General features: G+C 40.1%; 1 protein-coding gene across 1 annotated transcript; it reads right to left on the bottom strand.

Annotated features, from left to right (window-relative positions):
- Positions 1-311: 311 nt before the first annotated feature.
- jam3a (junctional adhesion molecule 3a) lies at positions 312-12,352 on the bottom strand. The gene is made up of 9 exons (XM_035623845.2): positions 12,162-12,352; positions 4,756-4,827; positions 4,534-4,647; positions 4,188-4,340; positions 3,667-3,869; positions 2,969-3,068; positions 1,737-1,866; positions 1,571-1,622; positions 312-1,462 (listed from the first exon to the last, which is right to left on the bottom strand). Exons 1-9 carry the CDS (start codon positions 12,319-12,321, stop codon positions 1,427-1,429), a joined length of 1,020 nt encoding a protein of 339 aa, XP_035479738.1. The 5' UTR covers positions 12,322-12,352; the 3' UTR covers positions 312-1,426.
- Positions 12,353-22,007: the final 9,655 nt, after the last annotated feature.

The raw sequence follows: 22,007 nt of genomic DNA, 5'->3' as shown, positions 1-22,007 counted from the left end.
TGTGTGTATGTGTGTGTGTATATATATAGTAGATCTTTACTACTCAGTTTAAGGGTCTGAATATTTCTTTCACCAGAAGTCATCTGTGGGTGTACACTCATTAATAACAAAGTTGTTAATGCTGCAATTACTGTGCATAAAAGTGATAGAATTCACATAATAAAGACTTAATTTTTCTTCAAAGTAAATCGTTTTTTTTACATCGTCACTTCCCTCTGCATGAATATATTTTTAATCATTTGTGAAAATCAAGTCGCATTAAAACCAACATTATCTGTTCACAAAAGAACATTTGAGTCGTCAAAACAGTCTTACAGTTCAGTTGAATTTAATAGTAACAAAATAACATGAATATGTAGCATTAATATCAAACGAACAGTGGACGTCTTACAACAGTTCCTGAGTTGTTACACAAATCATTAACACAAATGTTTGAAATGATATACTGGTACTGACAGGGTCATTGCATTAACACACTGAACGGTGAATACTGTAAATTTATTTCCAACAAACAGTTTTATTGCCATATTTACAATAAGTATGGAGTGCAATGTATGAAAATTAAAAGTTCCAAAAATGTATATATTTATGTACATTAAATACTGAGTCAAAACTGGACAATATGTCCAATACTCACAAAATAATTAGTTAAGTACAGAAGGTCACTTATAAACAGAAACAGCACTCTTAAAATCATACTTCACCACCCTTTATAGTCCATAATGAATTTGCAGCATAGTTGGATATATGGTTTTCAAATTCAAGGGTTAATCTGTACTTGTACACACTTGTTATTGTCCGTAAATATAATAAAGGCTAATAAATTGTGCCATATCAGTCTGAGCCTTTTGCAGTCTGCTACCTATTGTCTGTATAATGACAGTATATACAAAAACAAGTTTCTGCTTGTCCCCACGTGAAACAAACTGAAGACATATTTATCTCATGAACAAAGACCATGTGAAGTTTTGTAAAACAATTTCAGAGAACACAGTAAAAAATTAGAGAGTTATAAAAGAGGATTTGTCCAAAAAACAGGGACAAAGGAAGGTAGCTTCCAGCATCTTTTCTGGTGACACCGTGGATCAAATATCACGGCTTTGAAATGGTTTTATAAGATTTAAAAATAAATACTGTAACATTACCAAAAATAAAACTAAATCAGATGTGAAAATCCAATGTTACAAATGGAAATAAATACTAACAACAAAATAACAAAATGCTGCTCAGTTATAAATACCATAAAAACGGTGCCACAAAATGAAATTACTTTGGCAAATTGATTTGATTTATATGTGCTCAGAGAGTAATGTGCCATGTTACACCTCAAACTTTACTATCTGGAGCTTCATTGTTGCAAGTGAGCCTCAATAGTTTTTGCTTTTGTCTTGTGTCTTGTGTTCCATCTTATCCTCTGTCTCAGTTTTCAAATAATGAATGAACTCTTGTGGCGAAAATGACCCTGTGGAAAAATAAGAATCAGAAAAATTGCATGTGCACATCTGCTTTAACAGTTTCCTATAATGTAATATGCAATACACACTGTGAATGTTTTACTGGTTTTGTTTACCTCATCTGCATCGCCATAGTCAACAGCATCACTCTGTGCTGGCCAATTGTAGCTGAAATAAATAGAGTGATAAAAATAAAACAAAAATCCTTGACAGTGTGGAATTAACAGTAGAATAACACGCGGTGTTGCATCTTCCATCTTCAGAGATGTAGTTCATACTCACTTATTTTCATTGTGGCCTTTTTTGTGGAAGCATCCACGTCGAAGGTAATGACAAAGGCAAGCAGCCAAACAGAAGAAAACGATCACGGCACCAAAGCACTTGAGGAAAATCCCAAGTATGTCGACATCATCTGCAACAGAACACAGAGGATGTCGTAACAGATTCAGTTGGCCTGAGCCATATCAGGGCCTGTCATTTTAACTTACAACAGTTGAGTTTTATGATTTTTGTTCTTGTATATATTTATTTTATTAGATGCTGAAAATTCTTACTTTTTGATTTATGATTTCAAAATGATTTGATAATCAAACAGTTTCAGGAAATGTATTAAACATTTGCTGCTAGCTTGATAGCTTGAACATTTTATATCGTTATGAAAAAAATAACTTTTGGCCGTGTTAAATAAAACTATGGGCTCTGAATCTTGTGATGGATGAAAAATAGATACTTATTTTGATATTGTATGTACTGTATGATTAATCAAACAACAATAAATTATCAGTTATGAAAACAGTTTACATCTGAAGTCTTAGTGTTGTAGAACACACTGTAAACAAAATCAAAACAATATATGCAAGATTTTCGGACTATAATGGTTAAAAGACATTCTGTCAATACACACTTTACCACAAATACTTTGTTCATTAGTTAAAAAATGTGAACAAAATTTCAATAAATAACTGTGAAACTGTGGAGACAGCTATGCACTCTACTGCCGATGTTCCCCCCTTGTACTTAATGTCAAGTTGTTTGTAATGTAAAGTAATGTTTAAGATTTATGTATTTTAATTGCATCAAAAATTTCCATCCATTTGAATTACACAGATTCAACCTAAACAAACTAATACATTTAATGTGTCAGTCAAACATAAATTAAACAAGCAAGACTGAAATTTATGGCATTTAAACTCAATGTGTTTTAAAATACACAATAACCAAATTAATATTTTTATAATCAATGAATCCAATTTGTTTGAAATCACATTACATTTATTAGTTTGTTTATGTTAAATCTGTATAATCCAAATTAATGGAAATCTTATATGCAATTAAAATACATAAATCTTAAAATTGGGCCTAAATATTTTTGATTGAGTATTGATTGAGTTTGGATTTTGGTTCAAGTGCTGTCCACGAACATACAACAGAAATGAACAGGGTACATCTTTTTCTCAGGACGTCTCAGAAACAACCTCAGTGCATCTCTCTGCACAGACGCTCTTGTCACTCACAGACTTCCATCATTTGTGGGGGACACTGTGCATGTCCTGCATCGTTCTTTGCCTGGCAGTAGTACTCGCCTGCGTCGTCCTTCTTCACCCTTCGAAATTTCTGAGGGGACATTTTATGAATTTTTTTCGGTAAATTGACACAGCTGCATTGTCAACAAAATGCTTAAAAGTGTCTACCTGTGAATAAATCCATACGTCACTGATTGTCTGTTACATTTTATGACATGGACCTGAAATGTGTTCAGTAATGTGAATTTGATTTTCTGCCTCATGTAAGACTTTTACCCGGTTATTACGTTTTTGAAGTGAACCGTAAACACATCAAATCACCTTGGCTTTGGAGGCGACACTATCCTCCTTTCATACGACAAGCAAGTTTTTGATTTAGATTCCTCGTGGGCTATCTTTACACACATGGATTAATGCTGCTATTAGTCATACGATGGTAACGGGTTCATTTGGATTAAGCTGTTCACATTTACATTAGATAAGCTCCCATTAAATATTCTTGATGCTGAACAGTCCCATCCACAAACAGGTCAGCCAGCCACTTCCTCCCGTTTGACTGAGACTGATTCTATCACTGAGGGATATTAATGTTTCTTGTTTTCATGCTTTTACTGATAGTGAGTTCTAAATTTAAAAAGTCATGTACCAAATACCAATAACAGGGAAGGCTGTATGTTTGTCTTTCTTACCAGGCCTCCAGTGTCAGGGTTGATGCTGTATGACGAGTTGACAAATTTCAGGCTGTTTTTGGCATCCTGAGGAAGCTCCTCGTTGTTGTGGAACCAGCGGTACTGAGGAGCAGGGAAGCCCTCGTTCTCCAGACATCGCAGCTCCGTCGATGTTCCCACTGTGACGGCCTCTGGCACGCTGCACCGTGGTACAACGGGTTTCACTGCACACAGACGTGCAAACATCAATCAACAACAGGTTTACCACATCTACGGGGCAAGACAAAAACTGACTGAGATTTAGCAGCTGATGCATAAAATACCCAAATGAAACACTTTTACAATGATGACATAAAGGAAAAGTCCAACATTTCAGGGGATACACTTATTTGGTTTCTTGTTGAGAGTTAGATGAGAAAAATTGATTCCATTCCCCTCTCTCCACAGCAATTATTTTTTATTTCTAAAGTGCAGTATAATTTTCTGTTCGTCTGTTAACCCACAAGGATGTAAATGAAGTCATCCGTGCTCGCCCACCATACCTCTCACTGCAAGACTAATAAGTATCTCATCAAAGTCCCTTTGATCGTCGATGGCGGCCACCTCGCAGCGGTACTCTGCGGTGTCTGAGCGAGTGGCGTTGAAGATCAGAATGTTGGCCGGCTCTCTGAGCTGAGCTCTCTGCTCCAAGTCCCCTTCACAAAGAGAGAGGGGGCAAAAACACTTTACAATCGCTCATTCAAATACAGAGCGTGACTTCACAGAGCAAGAAACAGAATTCACTGCCAAGTTCCTTCAAGGTACCATTCATTCGTCTAAGCTTTGAGTCCTGAGACGCTGCTTTGAAATTCTGTGGTCTGCTAATAGAGAGAGAGAGAGAGAGTTTACCTGCTATCTTGTTTTGGAAGTACACATAACTGGGGATGCCATTTTTAATCTTTTTCCACTCAATCCTCGGGTTGTTTGTTGAGATGGACTCTATCAAACAGGTCAGTTCAATGGCTGTGAAGGAAGAAGCAGAACACATGCGAGCAGCAGAACAAGAACCCAAATCAGGAAGAGCAAATCTACGTTGGCCAAATAGGTTAAAGTCATTTTCCAGCAACTTACGCTCAAACTCATTTGCCCACACGATCTTGTCGGTGGTTCGGAGGGTTACTCCGACTGATGATGGAATTTGGCCTGAGGGGGGGGAAAAGGAAGAAAGACGGTAAACGCTGAGTTGCGCTGACAGCATTCACGAGCATTAGCAGACATTATCTACTCGGCATGTTGCCTAATAAACAGTGGATTAGACAGATATATATAGAAACTAAGAGAGAGTGAGAGGATTGGGATTTGATTTAGGGCAAACATATCTTATTAATTAATTCCCATTTCTGTGAAAGAAGATTAACACCTGGGGCCATAATGTTAATATTTAATGAACATGCGTACTGCACATTACAGTGTTTGGGTATAAACAGACTCCTAGTAGATATATTCTGGCCACAATATTTGATTTGGTTCCCCCACAGTGGTTAAGTGGTAAATAATTTAGCAGGCCATTGTAAGAGAGAGCAGGTTTTATATGTCAAATTGCAACAATACAATATTAATAGAGTGGTATCAGTAAATATGTGGATACATTTCTATTGTTTGGACTTTGCTCCAACACACTGCCTTTGGATTGACTGAGGTTAAAGTGCTGACTTTCAGCTTCTCAGCCTCTATGTTGGAGGGTGTTACCATGAATACTGAAGAGCCTGTGTAGGAGGCTTTTCATACATCATCCCTCTGTGTATTGCCCTCAGGGCAATGCAGCAGGACAGTAACAATATGCATGCAAACAGCACAACCGAGGAACTTTTTCCAGTTCACAGCGGTTTTGATTCCGTGACTGGAGACTAAAGGCCAAAAGCGCTTCATAAGTCAAATATCAAGAAGGACTCGAGCCTTTGTGCTGAGATAAACTGGATTTTCCCTGTTCTTTGTTGTGTCACGAAGGTTATTTTTTGGGGGTTTTTTCCATGTTAAAGTTCTGCTGAGTTAGACAGGCCAATGTCCTTCTCTCCCACAGACATCCCTGCTCCTGATGAGCCTGAAACTCCTCATTTGCATTCCTGGCTCCCCCCCTCATAACGCATCATATGACCACCTACCAGCTAGTTTGTCTCAAATTGGTATGGCAGAACCAATGCTATTGTTACCATGGCAACAGCAGTGCTTACAGCTGATATGGGAGCCTCTGGGTGAGGGGTTTGACCTTTCTGACACAGGCTTTAAGGGGAAGACCAATCACAAAGGAGTGGGCTGACCAATCAGAGCAGAATATGCTTTTTTGTGAGGTGGGCCGAGGGATAAAATGGAGGGTGAAAAGAAGCACTGCAGCAGAGTGAGAGAGTGAGACAATGCATATTATCATTAATGCAAGTAAATCTAATCAACTAGAACCCCAAATTAAAATCATAAACTTGTAAATGGCCAAAATATGGGAACTTTAATATACTTAATTTTTATTAAGCCTATTTCCAAAAATGTCTATTCTGATAAAATTTGTCCAACAATCATTTTAACGATGACAAAATAAATGCATACATATATGGGAAATGTAAATAACTTATAAACAAGGGCTTTTCTAATTATTTCTGAAAATGTAATCTTAGTTATGTTTGCTATTTTAGTTCATTTTTATACTGTATGATGCACAAGTGTTTTAACTTTCGAGTGTTATGCTGAAAAGAACAGGTCTTCCAGTGACAAAAATGACCAAAATAGAACAACATATGCAGCCTCTTTATCCTGTGCTATGTGGGCGAGTATGCGTGATAATGATTTTGACAAAAACAAATATAATCATCTGCATCAGTGTGTCAGAGATGTGTAGCTCTCTCTAGTGTGTGGGTGAAAATGCACCTCTGAGTCAAACATGTGCCACCCATTAGAGCAAAGTGCCGTTTCTTTTCTCTTTTCTTCTTTCATCTCAATATTTTAGTTATTGTGTGCTATTAAACCATATTGTTAATTGAAAAAAAAAAGATGGGCTCAGTGAAGCATTACGCAATTTATACATTTAGTTACAAAAAATTTGGGCCAAACTGCTGTTCAAAAGCTACATGCCCTAAGACGTTACAAGATACAAGAGTTTCTTGCTTCACTAAATCGTGACACTAAATTACACTGAGGTTCAGCGAAATAAATAATTTATCAAAATCCCCAAACAAAACGAATTTGGAGGACCAGAAAGAACAAAAGAGTGGAACCGTGCTTACATTTTAAACATATTTCATCAACATCCTTACAGCATCATGCCCTATGGCTCAACCAACCCGTGACATATACTTATTTCAAGTCCCTTGCTCGAGTGAACTCCTTAAAGCAATCTGTGTTATTTTGTAAATGTCAGATTATAATGACAAGAGGCAAAATTCACAAGTTTTGCAAAAACTGGGCCAGTAGAATGCCAACTTAAGTGGAAAATGTGTGAGTTGGAGGGGGGTGGGTCAACCACTCTAAATTAGGACAACTTAAAAATTACAATTTAAGATGTAGACACGTGATTAAACAGTGTATTTGATTAAAAGAGAAAAAAAAATAAGCATGTTGGTACCCTACACCCATTGTGTCTGTGTGTCTTCCCAATGTTGTAATTGCTGGGTATACGTGCAACCAACAGCACTCATGCTGAGTAATGAAAGCCTTCCCCGTCGGGTCACATGAAGGGTTTCAAATGAAGCTGAAAGAAGACAATAACAGTCTTCTGAGCACAGCAGGCTCTGAATGCAGCAGGGCATCCACTCCTGTTTGCCCCGGGGGCATTCTGAGCAACTCTGAGGTATCTATTCGAAGCGCCTTGTTCGCACACGAGTGACCCTGAGATGTGCAGGGTGACGTGGAGCCAGGGGGAGCTAGCATATAGCTGACGCTCGGCCTGAAAATGATGTAAACATGGCTCCTGCCAAAGCATCCGGTCATACAAGCTCAGCTGCGGAGGCTGATGAGATCTGACTCCCAGGTCTCAGCTTCCGTCTCTGTTGCTGACTTTCCCACCCTGTGCATCAGGAGCTATTTTTACCCCAACTGTGACTGGACATCCAGAGAGACACAAAAAGTGTGCTCGTCCAGCAAATGCTCCCTTGACATATGAATATAAAACAGAGTGGAGTTGACGTGCAAATCGACGGGACTCGTTTTTCAGGAAGAAAATAGAAAAACAACAGCTCTTGCAATTATAAGCAATCTGATAAAATCTTTTATAATAACACTGCAAAGTTTCACATTACAAAAAAACAAACAAATCTGCATTAAAAACTAATTTGTAGTTTGAGGCTATTTGTTTTTGTTAAGCACTCTGGAACACTGATAAGAGGTCCTTGGAGGCGACCTTTGTTGCATGTCACCGCCCCATAACTATTTGGCCAAAAATGTCTGAAACATAAACTCACAAGGGGGTTCAGAGAACGCAGACCTCCGCCAAGGCTGAGCAGTTTTTCCCCTATCTCGCAACAGTGAAGAAAAAATTTCGGGATCCATATCTGGATCCCTATTTTAATCACCTGTTACCATTCCGACAACCACCTCTTTGATAAAAGGTTTTAATGTAAATCTGTCCATAACAATTTGAGTAATCCTGCTCACAAACAAACAGACAAACAAACCAAACTAATCACATAACCTCCTTGGTGGAAGTAAAAAACGTGTCTGTCTATATTTTTTGCAGTACACAATAGATTATACCGTGGATGCAGGTCACAGGAGCCTCATTAATAATATAGAAGGATAACTAACAAAAATCCACAATAAGTACAACAACTGCCCAATTTGCTGGATGTTTTTTTCTCATCTCTACCCAAACTAAACCAAACCAGGCCGTGGGAAAGACTAACCACAGTCAATTAACAAGACAATGTGTAGCTAATTACTAATACAGGCTTAGAATAAAAGCATTCATACAGCCATGCTCGGTCCCCCAGTGAAACAATGCAGGCTGGAGAGAAGACAATATTTTCGAATTATGAAAATAATCTCAGCGCCTGCTGGAAGCGAACAGAGGCTAGTTTTTTAATCCCTCTGTCATTGTAATGCAGAGACAATGCAGAGTCTATAGCCTGTTCTGAGAGAGAGACACTCTTAAATAGCTACATTCTACAATCCTCTTATACATGTGGAAAAAAAAAAACTCATCCCCATCCCTTCAACAAAAAGTTGTTGATCCAGTGCATCTATAAAAAGCCCTTTTCCCAGACATTCCAGTGCAGTCTCTGTAAATATGCTGGAGGCAGAGTTTAGCCGCGAGCAACGTGGAGCGGGAGCGAGGACCGACGGCCAGTGGGATTCACTGCATGCTGGAGTGACTGTGTAATAACAATTAATCACTCCAGTAGATTAGACGGAGACAGTCATGTTGCCATAAATAATTGTGGGAGATGTAAGAAAAGGCACACATGATCTGTGTTTTGCTCTTGTGTTTTCCAATGACGCTCGAGCAGAAAGAGTCTCCACGCTGCAGGATCCCAGGGAGACTAAAGATGAAGCTATAATGCTGCTCCAATAGATTTAATCTCCGCAGCCCGCTGTCCCCACGATGCACCAAGTAATGACTAAAGACACCAAACGTATGAGGCTGTACTTTGGGTAAATGTGTAAAAAACAAACATTATCTTCATCATTTCGAATGATGTAGCCGTACAAATCATGTCTTGGGTTTGAAATTTGACTGGAGCTGCAACCATTAGTCAACAAGAAGTGAATTAATGATGACTAAATAACTGGCAGTCATTTTAAAAAATACATCTAATTCATTGGTTCCAGATTTGCAAATGTGAAGATTTCCTTTCTCTGGATTTTGGACTGGTGGTCTGATAAAACAAGCTATTTTAATTTTCTTTTCTTTTTTTGTTTTCTTTTTTTGCAGTTATTTTTATTTTTCCACTATATTTTGACATCTTGCTCCAAAAGCAGAATTAGAATAAGAGGGAAAAAGGGTTGATTTTAATTTAAATCAAATAATTAAACTTTATGCAATGGTGTGTCCCACTTAAACAGTGTGAAGCATGAATTAAAAAAAAAGAAGCTAATTATGATTCATTCTCACTGTTCAGCCCTAAAGGTTGTCTAAAATTAAAGGTTAGACTATTATCATTAGTCTAAAAACACAGATGCTGCTCCTCCTCTCAGCTCTAAGGTCAGACCTGTTTCAGCACCAACGAAGTGTCAACAATCCAATAAATGTGAGCTCTGCCTGTCAACCTTCACTTAGTCATTTGATTCCCACTTGTGGGACGATCTGGGTCAAACGTTCAGCACTTACTGATGCAATTTCCCGCTGCAAACCGACCCACTCCCTAGATTGTCACTCAGCAGCAGCAGCATCAGTGTGACCTCACAGCGAATGCACACCAGGGTGGATGCAACACGTCGGCCGCGCTGATCAACCAAAAGCTCCAGCAGCTGTTTAAGGGGCAGGCGCAATGAGATGCAACCTAACCCTGACCGACTACATTTTCAACTGATGCCCTCGACCTGCTGCACTGACGACACCACCGCCCACCGCCATCAATCACCACACAGGACGGGACGCCAGCTGGTTAGAAAGATGACATTTCAACCCTGGGTTTAACTAGTTACGGCCGATAGTGTGGAAGAGCTGAAACCATTAGTCAACTGATAGATTATTCGATGGATTCAGATAAATGACCAGCAATTATTTTGGTTACTCGTGTGAGTAAACCGATAAAAAGATCCTCATCTTTATGTTTCCACATTATAATCCTCCTCTGGTATGACACTTCTATTTATAATTCATAAGTAAAACCTCTTCAATGGACAGTCTGACCACTCATTCTCAGAAGAAGTCATGTCATTATTAAATACACAATAAACTGCACATTAACATTTACTACCCAAACTTGATGGAGTGCTGAAGAACTCTAGTAATCATGAATTATTTACAGATGACTGAATTAAGTTTTGCTTATCAATTAACATTTAACGATGCTGATTTGAAAAAAAGAAATCCATTACCCTCCAATAATGTTTTTTAACCTTAGACTCATACCTGGCTTAGAGGGCTCATCCTAATGAATTTAAACCTTAACCCCCCAAGCTGGAGGAGGATTTAACAGACAAGCTGTCAACAGGGGCAGGATCACCAACCAGGCAGACAACAGCCCCGGGGCCCGAGGATGCCCCAGGTTCACCAGAGATCAACTGGTTGTACCAGTAATGAATTGTAACAATCGTTATCAAAACCAAGATGGGCCCATCGTCACTAGAGCCCGACAAATATGTTGGTTTGCCGATAATATCGGCCGACTTGAGCCTTTCGCAGACATATCAGCGCTTACGTTTACTGAAAATCTTTTACTGTACAGAATAAATATTGCAGTAAGAGATGTGCATTTATGTTTACATTTCACATGAAATAAATTAAATAAATGTTTATTTTCCTAATTCAAGTTCTATATATTTGGTCTCATTTGTGTTTTCTTTTTATTTATAGTTAGTTATGATAAAGTTTATGGTTAAATTAACATATCAAGCCTCAATTACATTTCTTTGTCATAAGGGTTTGCTAACAACATCTTAGGAAGTAGATTTAATGATGTATCGGAATCGGAAATCATGTACTCCCTAATATCGACCCTCAAATTGCAGATCATGCAACGCTGAATGTTGACACTGTTCTCTCTATCTACCTGTTAGTCTGACAGTTCACTTGGATAGTTATCAAATATTCATATGGAGGTGACCGCTCATTTCAGCACTAGAGCACTGGGTGCTTCTTTGAGCCTACAATGAAACCACCGTGTGATGTATCTCTGGGATCAGCAGGGGCCTGAAAACAAACGTTTGCTCGGGAGGTTAAATCCTGCTGATAAAAAAATAATTGTTGCGAATGACTCTGATTTATCAACCATTAATTAAGCCCTTCGTTGAAGCGGATCAAGCCTTTACAGCTGCCGCCTCGTCAGAAAGTGTTGCCCATAATAGATTCGACATATTCCGAATGAATGATCCGGATTCACAAGCGCACACAGTGTGGACGCGTGTTATCTGAGATTTCTCTTTTTGGAACTGCGTCGCCTTCATGTCAGCACTGATAGGACCTCTGTCCTCGCCATCGGGTGTCGCTCAAAGTAACAGTTGCTTGATTTCCCATTGAGTGAATGTCCCCCCCGACCGGCCAACGCGTTGGTGATGTGGACGCTCGCTCGGAGGTTCCCCTCGGTGCAGGGAACCACCGCCACGTTGAACTACAGAGGCGTCAAAACGCGAAGGATGCTGCCGCAGCTGACGAGCGCGAGGGGGAACAGATGGACATCTCGATGGACATCTCGATGGACATCTCGATGGCATCGACGCGGCACAGCGCGACGGGGACACGATCTCTTGACGACCATCAGCATCGTGTCTGTCGAAGCTAGCGTCTGGCGGCGACGTTAGCAGCGGCAGCCGCGGTGCCGCTTTGCGCTCACCAACTTCACCGTCAGCCGTGGAGAGATAAATAAATACATAAAGAAATACATAAAACTTACCCAGGCTCGTGTACAGAACAAAACAAGTCACGAGTCGCACAATCGCCATCTTGCAGCGTCTCGTGTGTCGGTCACAGTGGCTCACGCTCGGCACCTCCGAGAGGTATAGGAGGATGGGGGCAGAGCAGACTGGTGGATGTTGCCATCGACGAGTTTCCATAGCTACGAGGGCTGGCGGGGCGGGGAGGACCCTCAGCGCCGTCTGACAGGCGAGGGGTGGCGCCTGATACGTGTGCACACACACACGCACGCGCGCGCGCGCGCGCACACACACACACACACACACACACACACTCCTGAGGACGTATGTTGTCGTGGGAAAGTGTCGACCTACACCCTCTAGTGGTTGTTGTGTTTTTCCTACGGGAGTTTAAAAAAAATGCTGAAAATACACTGCGATGGTGGTGAAACAGTAAACCAAAAAGACACTGAGCATGAGTGCAGAAGCTGTGAAAGACTTAAATATGGTACATTTTCACAATTCTACCTGCATAAAAGTTGAAGTACTTTATCGCACAACTCATTGATAGTGGAAAGTAAGCACATTCATTCAAGTACTGTAGTTACTAACCTTAATACTCCACGACACGCAAGTAGTCTACATTTACGTTGCACATTAAGATGTTACAAGAAAACGTGATGTACAACTCGTAGGTTAAGGTCAAACCAATCGTTATCAACCCTTTTTGCTTATGATCCCTTACAAATTATTTTTTTTTGTTCGTAGCAACAAAAGTCCTCAAGCCTTCACAATATCAGGGAAGGGGTTAATGCATTTCATTCATATCAGCAGGATATGACGCAGTCAATTCAAAATAAGATGATAATCTATCTATCTATCTATTTGTCTAATGTAACCGAAGGTTGTTGCCTGTAAGACAACGCTGAGGGCATACGCAGAAACGTATTCGCCACAAGGGCATCAGGGCGGAAGATGGACCCTTCAGTGACAGGAAATGCCTGTACATCATTGTGCCAATGTGCTTAGTGTCTGAAGCCAACACCATCTCCACTGGACCAATACCGATTCCCAATACTGCACCAAATCAAATATTACAAAGGCATCTTAGAATCACTGATAATAAACAGATGTGAAAATTAATGAAAAACATAATTTTTTTCGCAGTATCTGAATTCCACATTAAAAAACAGATGCATCCCCTGTAAGTATGTATGTACTGCTGGCAACAAAGGGACCCTGCTGAGATTCAATTAATGTATTTTTTTTGATTCGTCTTTATTTCTTTGCTTGCATGTGGGTGCTTAGATTCCTGCTCATAAACAGCAGGTGGCAGTGTAAAACCAGACATTATTTCAGCTGTCAAAACATCAGACATCCAAATCATAGCACCAGCTTATGTTAATGTATGGACTGTAATGGTTTTCATATTATATATAGTTAATTTTGCGATTCTTCAGTTAACCCGATATTTTACAGGGAGAGTATATTTATAAATCCCATTCTTATAGTAAACAGTTTAGAAATGATGGTAGTCACCTTAGCTCCCAGCTCTCTGATTTCAACCCTCTGATTCACCCGCTAAAATATAAAAAGCCAAAACGGAAAATAAATGGATTTTTTGCTTGTTTAAATATTTCGGTACCATCAGACCATCCCAGCTTGACTTGTAACTGTACATTCACATTGTTTCACAGATGCAGTGACACAATAAATACATTTTGTAATTTTTCTTCTCTGAGAATAGACTCAAGGATTTATTTATTAATTTAATTTGTCATTGTAAATTCCTTGCAAGGACATTTCATATGTATGTATGGACTAGGGATAGGCCAGAGGTCAAAGAGCTTCTGACTGTTAACATTTCTCATTGGAAAGACAGTGCAATATCAAGAAAGAGATGTAATACAACCCCACAAAGACACAAAACAACCCTAAAAAGACAATCAAACCACAAGAAGATGCAAAACAACCACAAAAGATGCACAAATTACCTTAAAAAAACATAAACAAAGCACAAAACAATCACTGAGAGACTCAAAATGACCACAAAACGACCGCGAAGAGAACCAACAATCACCACAAAGAGTCAAGTGTCATCCAGGAGGGTGGGGGTCTCATAATCTATCCACGTGTTCATATTTCAGTCAACTGAGGTGAATCTCATCCTGAGCCACCATGACAGTGACTCATTATTATAAACTTATTCCTGCCTTCATTTCCTGTGGAATGTAGTAGTTACGTGAGGCGGTGACTGTGTTTTGCCTCCATGCATCATTTGCACATATCTTTCATGGTATGAATAACGCACTATAGTGGTTTTTAAAAAAATTTCAGCCTATATTCAGTCACAAACCCATGAGCCCTGTTCCAGTTAGCTTGACAGACAGGTCTCACACCAAACTAACTATTTAAGGTGCTGAAATAACCAGAGAATATTAAAGCACATCACATCAGCCTGCAGGATTATTGTAAAAAAAAAAAAATTACAGTGAAATGAGACTGTAAATGATTATACCACGGTGAATAGTATGTCAAGAAACATAAACAGAGAGCCCAGCTGTATTTATGAATCAATAAAAAAAGAGTTGACTTTAGTAGTGCGAAACATGAAAAAAAGCCTCATAAGCACAGTTAAACAGATGATTATCCACATAGATACACAATGATATACCAATGTTTTGCCTATTTGCTTTTTAAAATTTTCATCTAAGAGTTTAATTTAAATCTTACATTAATTTCCCCCTCTTATAGCGCACACGTCAGTCATTTGAAGCTTAATTTCTCTTAATTGCTGGATTATTTTATGGAAAATTATATTGAGTACAGAGAATACAGAATAAAAAGCTCACAGTAGTAATATTTTTCTGAACCCCAAATCAGTGATTTGTGTATGTTGGTATGAGCTATTGTGACACATGATCTCTTTTCTTACTACTCGCGATAACTGAGGCACAGGTTGGATAGTTAATGGCAACCCGAGTCTTAAGTGATTCAAAGAAATGCTAATGTACACTATATTGGTCATAACTGTCACAGTTTCTTTGATGGATATTCTTATCTCCAACTAACCTTCTGTGAGCGTCAAAAACCTGCTCTTTGAAGATTCTCATAAAGCTCCCAACCCCCTTTCCTGCAGCTATAATTAGTGTGCTTGAGAAGCAAGATTTTTGTTCCCCCTCTGAATGTTTCTGATTCGTGTTGTTCTTCCACTATCTGTGATTCAAGTGTATTTGAGCTATAGTCTGCATTTTAAAAATAAATGTTTCCTCGGGAAGTGTGTGCTATTTTTATGCTCTCTGCTCTGAATTTTATGATATAGAATGAAGACGTCAACTGACACACATTCTGCTTTGGACTTTTAAAAGCTGCAGCCAACAGCGTTGGCGAGGCTCCTCAGAACAGGAGGGGGACTTGAAGAAGCACCTTGAGGTTCTGATAGTGAGGTGGCTCAAATTCCCAGACATGAAGAGCTTCACGTCCTGGTGACTGTGACTTAAAGGTGATAATGAAAGGTTTTGTATTTCAGCAGGTCTCTCGTTTTGGCTTTGCAGCATGGCTTATTTAGTTACTTCAAAACAGTATAGTCAATATACATGATTTCTATTTATTTCTAGCGTCTCACTCCGTGCAATTGGACATTTGACAAAACTAAGACACTGGGTGCAACGACCTGAAATTGGAGTGACCTTTGGTAACCACAAGATAAATAATCAAACAGTTCCAAAAATGCCCCCTTGCTTACCCCCTAAAAGGTCTGTCATTGTGTTAGTATTATTCTCATCAGCAGCAAAACGTTGGTGTGCTATTGCCTTTGCTCTAGACAAGCAATCAACAATAAAAATATATAGGTCATGTAAACTATTATACATGGATGATATGTAAGGGATTATCATGTACATGCCATTGCTCTGACAATGCTTTATATCCATGCTAGTTTTCTCCATTGGAATCGCAAAATCTTAACTCTTTTATGTCCCCAGCTTTGCAGCTTCAATGTTTTTTGTTACCACCACCCCCCAGATAAATCCGATTAGAAAAGCCATCTACATATAATCTTTGAAGAAAACTAGAAGCAAAGTCATGCATTTAGAATGTTAACCCCGTACAAGTATGGACGTATAATCAGGAAAATGTACTTCAAGTATCAAAGAGTAGAAAATAAAAGTATCTGTCTGACCAATTGTCCAAACCTCAAAATGTATCAAAAATAGTTAAAACTATTAAAAAGAAGAGAAGTAAAATTTCACATCTTTGTTGCCAGAATAATAAGAAAAAACATGAAATGTTTGATATTGTCACATGAAAATTTCTTTAACCTCGAGCACTGTGTATATACAATTGGATGCTTTTAACAATACAATATTGAAGTATTGCTTTCAATCTCTTGTTTCTTAATCTTAATATTTGAAGTAAATAAATTTGTCAGATAAATATAGTGCAGTAAAATGTACAAAGGTTCCCTCTGATGTGTAATGGAGTACTTACTACCTAGTAGTTGAGTAAATGTGCTCACTTTCCACCACTGTTTGTGAGAAACAGTCTAAGCTTCTTAGCTACAGTAGTGTTAATCATTTGGGAATAGACTGTACAGATGTAGAGTTGGCTGATAAGCTGAATCAGTTTGGGTTGCCAGGCACTGCAGAAAGTTTCCACGTTTGTCGCAGTGGGATAGACTTTCTGAAAGTAATCTCAAGTCTAAAAACAATTACGGACTCTAAATACGCTCGTCTCCGTCTTTCTTTCACAGACACAAACAGATCCTCCCCTCGGCCGCAGCGGCCTGAGGTCCTCTCAATGAAGAGAAGCGGTCAACAGAGTGTCGTCCACGTGAAGTTCATCACAATCACAGAGGCTAAATGCTAAACAATGCTGTGCATAAGAAGAGTCAGGAATTAGAAGCTCAGCTCAATTAACACGTGGTATTAATAGATTTCACAAGTGAACTGAAAGATGACACGATGCACAGGAGAAAAATAAATGTTCAGAGACTTGACGATTTCAGTGTGATAAAGGGAGCAGGCAGAATTAGCTTAAGGTTTGTAAGGCTTCATCTTCCACAGTGACTTTCTTTTTGCCTGGAACATTAACGACTGGGTGTATTTTAATACCCACTAAGGACTACTATGTCTGGCAGCAACATGCTGTACACCTGTAAAGAGACATGTGAAACCATGGCAACCTGCTTCCTATTATATCTGCGGCTGAAAGGGGTTCAACAACGTGTTTTAATGTCAGCATTGGTGATACTGAAAGCTAACATGGGGCTTTTACAGTGATGGGTGTGCAGATATGGGGTGAAAATTGTCATATCAAGCAGAATGTAGAGCTGGATTATAATGAGTCCAAGTGAAGATTTAATGGACTGACATCAGACCAATAAACAGTCAGTTATTTAATTTCCTGAGGTTACACTGTGCAAACGTGTTTTCATTCAGTAATCTAAAAAATATCAAGGGAGGCACTTTACTCACATTTTCCACAAAGATCCACCATTTGGACGGGTTGTTCACAGACTCTGCTGACGACCACTGAACATCACCAGTGATTTAGCAGCAGTGCAGAGAGTGCCGACTGATAACTGGTCAAAAGCATGAATTATGCTGATATGAAGTGTGAGATATAAGGACATGAAGATCTTATAAAACACCATAAACAGACATGCAACAGAGAATCTGTTCAGCAGGTTAGTCAGCTGCAGGCTGGATGAGGCCTTCAGCGTACACAGCCACATGTCTCTGTCACTAAAGCATGTGAGTCTGGAAGCATTTGGGTCCGTGCTTAGTCAGACCAATGAACGGGTTTACAGTACATGGGAATAAAGGTATAATGCAAACATCTTCTTTGGTATCCTTGGAACATTATGGATAAAAAATGATCTACTTTTACCTTGTTCTCCGTTAGAGGAAATAAAACAAATCCGTCACCTCTTCAGATATTAAAAAGCTGTGAGCAAGCAGCTGAGAAGATCCCACTGAACAATGACCCCCAAAATAAACGAGTGTGCTGTAGACGAATATGTATTAAGTAGTGTATCTATTAAGTGTCATGCCATTATTTTTGGAAGGGCCCTTGACAGACAGCAGATACAGAAACTGAGTTTACCTCGTCAGAAAAGAAATACAAATATATAGTGACCTTCATTGGTTTCTGCTCAAAATAAGAATGTACTGTAAAAGTAGGGAAAAGTGCCCATAAAACAATGTAAAAAAAAATACTCATTACAAGTAAAAGTTCCACACTCAAATCTATGTCATTTACATAATATACAACATTATTAGATTGTTTATACTGAAGCAAGCTGGATGATAGGGAGGCAGTTATAACTAATATGTGTACAGTTAGCTAGTTTTGTCTAGTAGTTCCGGGCCAATCAGTTGATAACAGCAGTAACTAATATGTTTTGTTATTGCAGTTAAGTCTGAGTCAGTCCATAAATGTAATCAGTGTTAGATTTTAGAAGGGAATCAGTAACTAGTGAGCAGAGGTGGCGGAAGTATCCAGATCCTTTAAATTAAAAGTAAAAATTCTAACACCACACAGTAACAATACTCCATTAGAGGGAAAGGTCCATATTCCAGTAAAAGTATGTAATTATAATCAGGAAATTGTACTTCACGTTACCAACATTTAAAGTACAACTCATACATGAAATACCAATGGTCTGACCAATAGTCAGGGCCCCTCCTGAGAGGCAAGACAACTGTCATTACTAAATCAAACCATAGAAAAAGGTTGAGACAGGACATATGACACAAGGATACTAAAAAGTTGAAAGTAACTTACAATTTTTACACTTCTTGAGTGTGATGGTCATGGCCTCACATCGCAATGTTGCATGATGGCCACGGCCACACACGGTAATGTGGCTCAAATACTCACCTGATTAGTTTGCTGCTCACATAATTGTTTTCCTTTATTTCTCATTTCTTTAGTTTGCCACACCGTGTCATCTGATTTGCATTCAACAAAATTAATTTAATTAACAATACATTTTATTTCTTTGCAACATTTACTTGTCTTAGTGTGTTATATTAATCCTTTGTTTCATTGTCTCTGAGTTACCATGCGCATGGGAGATCTCTTCCTGGTTCTGCAAAAGGTGTGGCTGAGGGCTGAGGACACTTAAATGCTGGAACCAGCTGATTGGGCTAAACCATAGGCTGCTATATCATGGGGGGTGTTTGGATTTAGTTGGTTTGGCTTTGTATTCAGTTGTAGTTGGCGGCCATCTTGTGGAAAAACATGTGGCAAACTTTTTAAGGTAAACCCTTATTTCCTTTGTTTCAAATCCATAACAGTTCATCTCCCACTTTGAACATGAAAAGGGTGGAGTGGATACTGTGACCATAAATGGGAATATCCTTTTTTCCGATCAAGGAGAAGCCGTGAGTTCAAACACCCACATGAAACTGATGAACCATACATGTATCAAGGGTTTTGAGATGTTTTCTGCAGGAAATAATCTTTGAAGCTGTTTTTCTGGTCCTTGTTTCGTTTGAAATTTAGGAACATTTCACGGTCCCTCCGTGCCCTTTGGTAACATGCCCCCCCCCCCCCCCCCCACAGAGGCTGTACAGCTAATAGTTGTGTTGCATAAGAGATTATCTTAACTCTTTATATATATTATCTTCGTTGTGGCTTATAGTAAAGAACACTCTTTCCTGTGTGTGTGTGTGTGTGTGTGTGTGTGTGTGTGTGTGTGTGTGTGTGTGTGTGTGTGTGTGTGTGTGTCACTGTGGAAACAGTCTTGCCAAGCCTCATGCTACTGAACATATAAGCACACAGTATGCTGTGGTGTTGTGTCAGCAGGTCTGTGATTTTTACGTGAGGGTTGGAGGAGGGAGAGGGGCGTTGGCAACGTGACCTTGCTTTGAACGCAACAGCCAGAGCTATAGCACACGTCCACTAACAGTAACAGTGAGAACATCTGACGGACGCTCCGCCTTCCAAGCGGACGTTAACCAGCTCCTCCAAGCAGCCCTCTCTGCTGAGAAGAGTTTTAAAATGTGAATGCCTTCATTTCTCCTGTTTGGTCAAGCAGCTGTATGACTAACAAGGACTACCTGCTGCACAGCTATTGATTGTTTGGATTCAAAACGTATGACTCATTGCTTGAGTTGTACAGTATATGCCACTGAGTCTTCTGCAGAGTAAACTTTTCCATATTCATCCTAATCTCTTACTAGAGGAGAGTTTTTTTATGCCCAAGTTCTCTTTAGATGGGCGGCTGTATCTCAAGAGTTGGAGAGGGTCGTCCACAAAACCAGAAGCTCGATGGTTCATGGCTGCTCCAGTGTGTCCTTGGGCAAGACACTTAAGTTGCAATGTTCTTGTTGTGTCTTCGAAGTGCTTTGAACGGTCGATAAGACTATCAGCACTATATAGATACAGTTTATTTACATGTACCATTTAGCTCCCAACACTGGGTCTGGCATCTTTACCTGTTTACACTGAAACATGTACGTACAGTACATACTGAAGCATATGTATGTATGCTGTGCCCAGCTGTGAGGGAGGAGCTCAGAGGGCTCACTAGCATCAGATCTGAGGAAGCTGGCTCAGTTTTAGAGTTGTGGTTCCAAACCTTTTGGCTTGGAAGTTATTTTTCAGAGAAGCCGTGATGAGCCGCGTCCCCATTTTCGGTTTGATGAGCATGAAAATGATTTGAGCCTCATGTGCTGTGGCCTTCAGATTCACCAAATCACAACCTGACACCTTTTGGAGTGACATGACGGACAACGCTCGCCTGCCACCATCAGAAAAACAACACGAGGGAACATCTTTATGAAATAATGGCTTTCAAATCTTCCAGTACAGTTCGGAGACTTTAAGAATCTACGCCATGGATCAATTGAAGCTGCTCTGGTGGCACATGAGAGAACAACACCAGATTGAGACACATGATTCTTTTTTATTTCGCCATCCCATCTGTGTGTAACATGAATAGAGGCCTGATGAGATTACATCATTTAAACACACATCAAGGGTGAATGGTCTAGGGACCAAACGACATGAGCTGGTGGAAAAATAGTGATTGAACACGTTCAAATGTGTCATGAAACTATTACTCAGCAGGACGGAAAGGCTCTGCATAAAAAGACTGATTTTTTTTTTGGTGCCACTTTTTTAGTCTCTGATTTCAGACAGGGAATGTGACAGTCTCCAAAAAAGGAAAGGGAGGGGAGGGGGGAGACAGACAGACATAACTGGCGAGACAAAAAAAAAGAAAAAGTGACAATTTGCTGAAAATACCAGGATTTACAAAAGATGGTCATATGAGACTGAGTCTTCTTCACACAGCAGCAGGCGGGGGGGCTGATGTCGAGCAGCCAGAGGCGCACACAGGCGTCATGAGTCCTCTGTGGTCATGCATGTAGAAAACAGAGGGAGCGAGTCGGAGGCAGCCTCATCCTCAGTGGTACCCGCGTGTGAGCGCGGCGCGGCGCGGCCGTCGAGGAAAATCATCCGTATCCGTCGCCACACCCATCACACGCATCCAGACACGGTGCGGTACTGGCGAGGGGAGAGAAAGAGAGCGTTTTCTAATGTCGGTGACAGCGACATGACAGCAGCCGAGGGCTGTCGGTGAGCGACGGATGAGTCACGCACCCCCCCCCCCCCCCCCCCCCCCCCCCTTTCCTCACAGACACTGTCAACCTGCAGCACAAAGAGCCGCACGGTGCCAATATTGAAAATGACGAACGGCGCAGGAGGCCGCGTGGATGAATGGCCGGTGGTGCACGTGGGGCCAGTGTGAGGAGACGTATTCGAAGACGTGGCCGCGGCTCCCTGTCAGTGCGCATGATACTGCGGCTCCACTACTACGGCACGCTCCAACTCACCTTGAGTCGGCGCACGGGCCGCGCGCCCGTCAGTCGGGTGCG

Source organism: Scophthalmus maximus, chromosome 11 (assembly GCF_022379125.1).
Source record: "Scophthalmus maximus strain ysfricsl-2021 chromosome 11, ASM2237912v1, whole genome shotgun sequence".
Classification (NCBI taxonomy): Eukaryota; Metazoa; Chordata; class Actinopteri; order Pleuronectiformes; family Scophthalmidae; genus Scophthalmus; species Scophthalmus maximus.
Note: the sequence above shows the minus strand (reverse complement) of the source record. Positions and strands in the feature narration are given on the sequence as shown.

Bases quoted from the DNA above. Each gene is read 5' to 3' on its own strand.
- jam3a (XM_035623845.2), bottom strand. From the start codon at position 12,321: ATGGAAACTCGTCGATGGCAACATCCACCAGTCTGCTCTGCCCCCATC. The intron at 4,828-12,161 runs GTAAGTTTTATG...CCCCCCCCTCAG, and splicing joins TGTTCTGTACACGAGCCTGG to GCCAAATTCCATCATCAGTC. The intron at 4,341-4,533 runs GTAAACTCTCTC...CTCTTTGTGAAG, and splicing joins CTTCCAAAACAAGATAGCAG to GGGACTTGGAGCAGAGAGCT.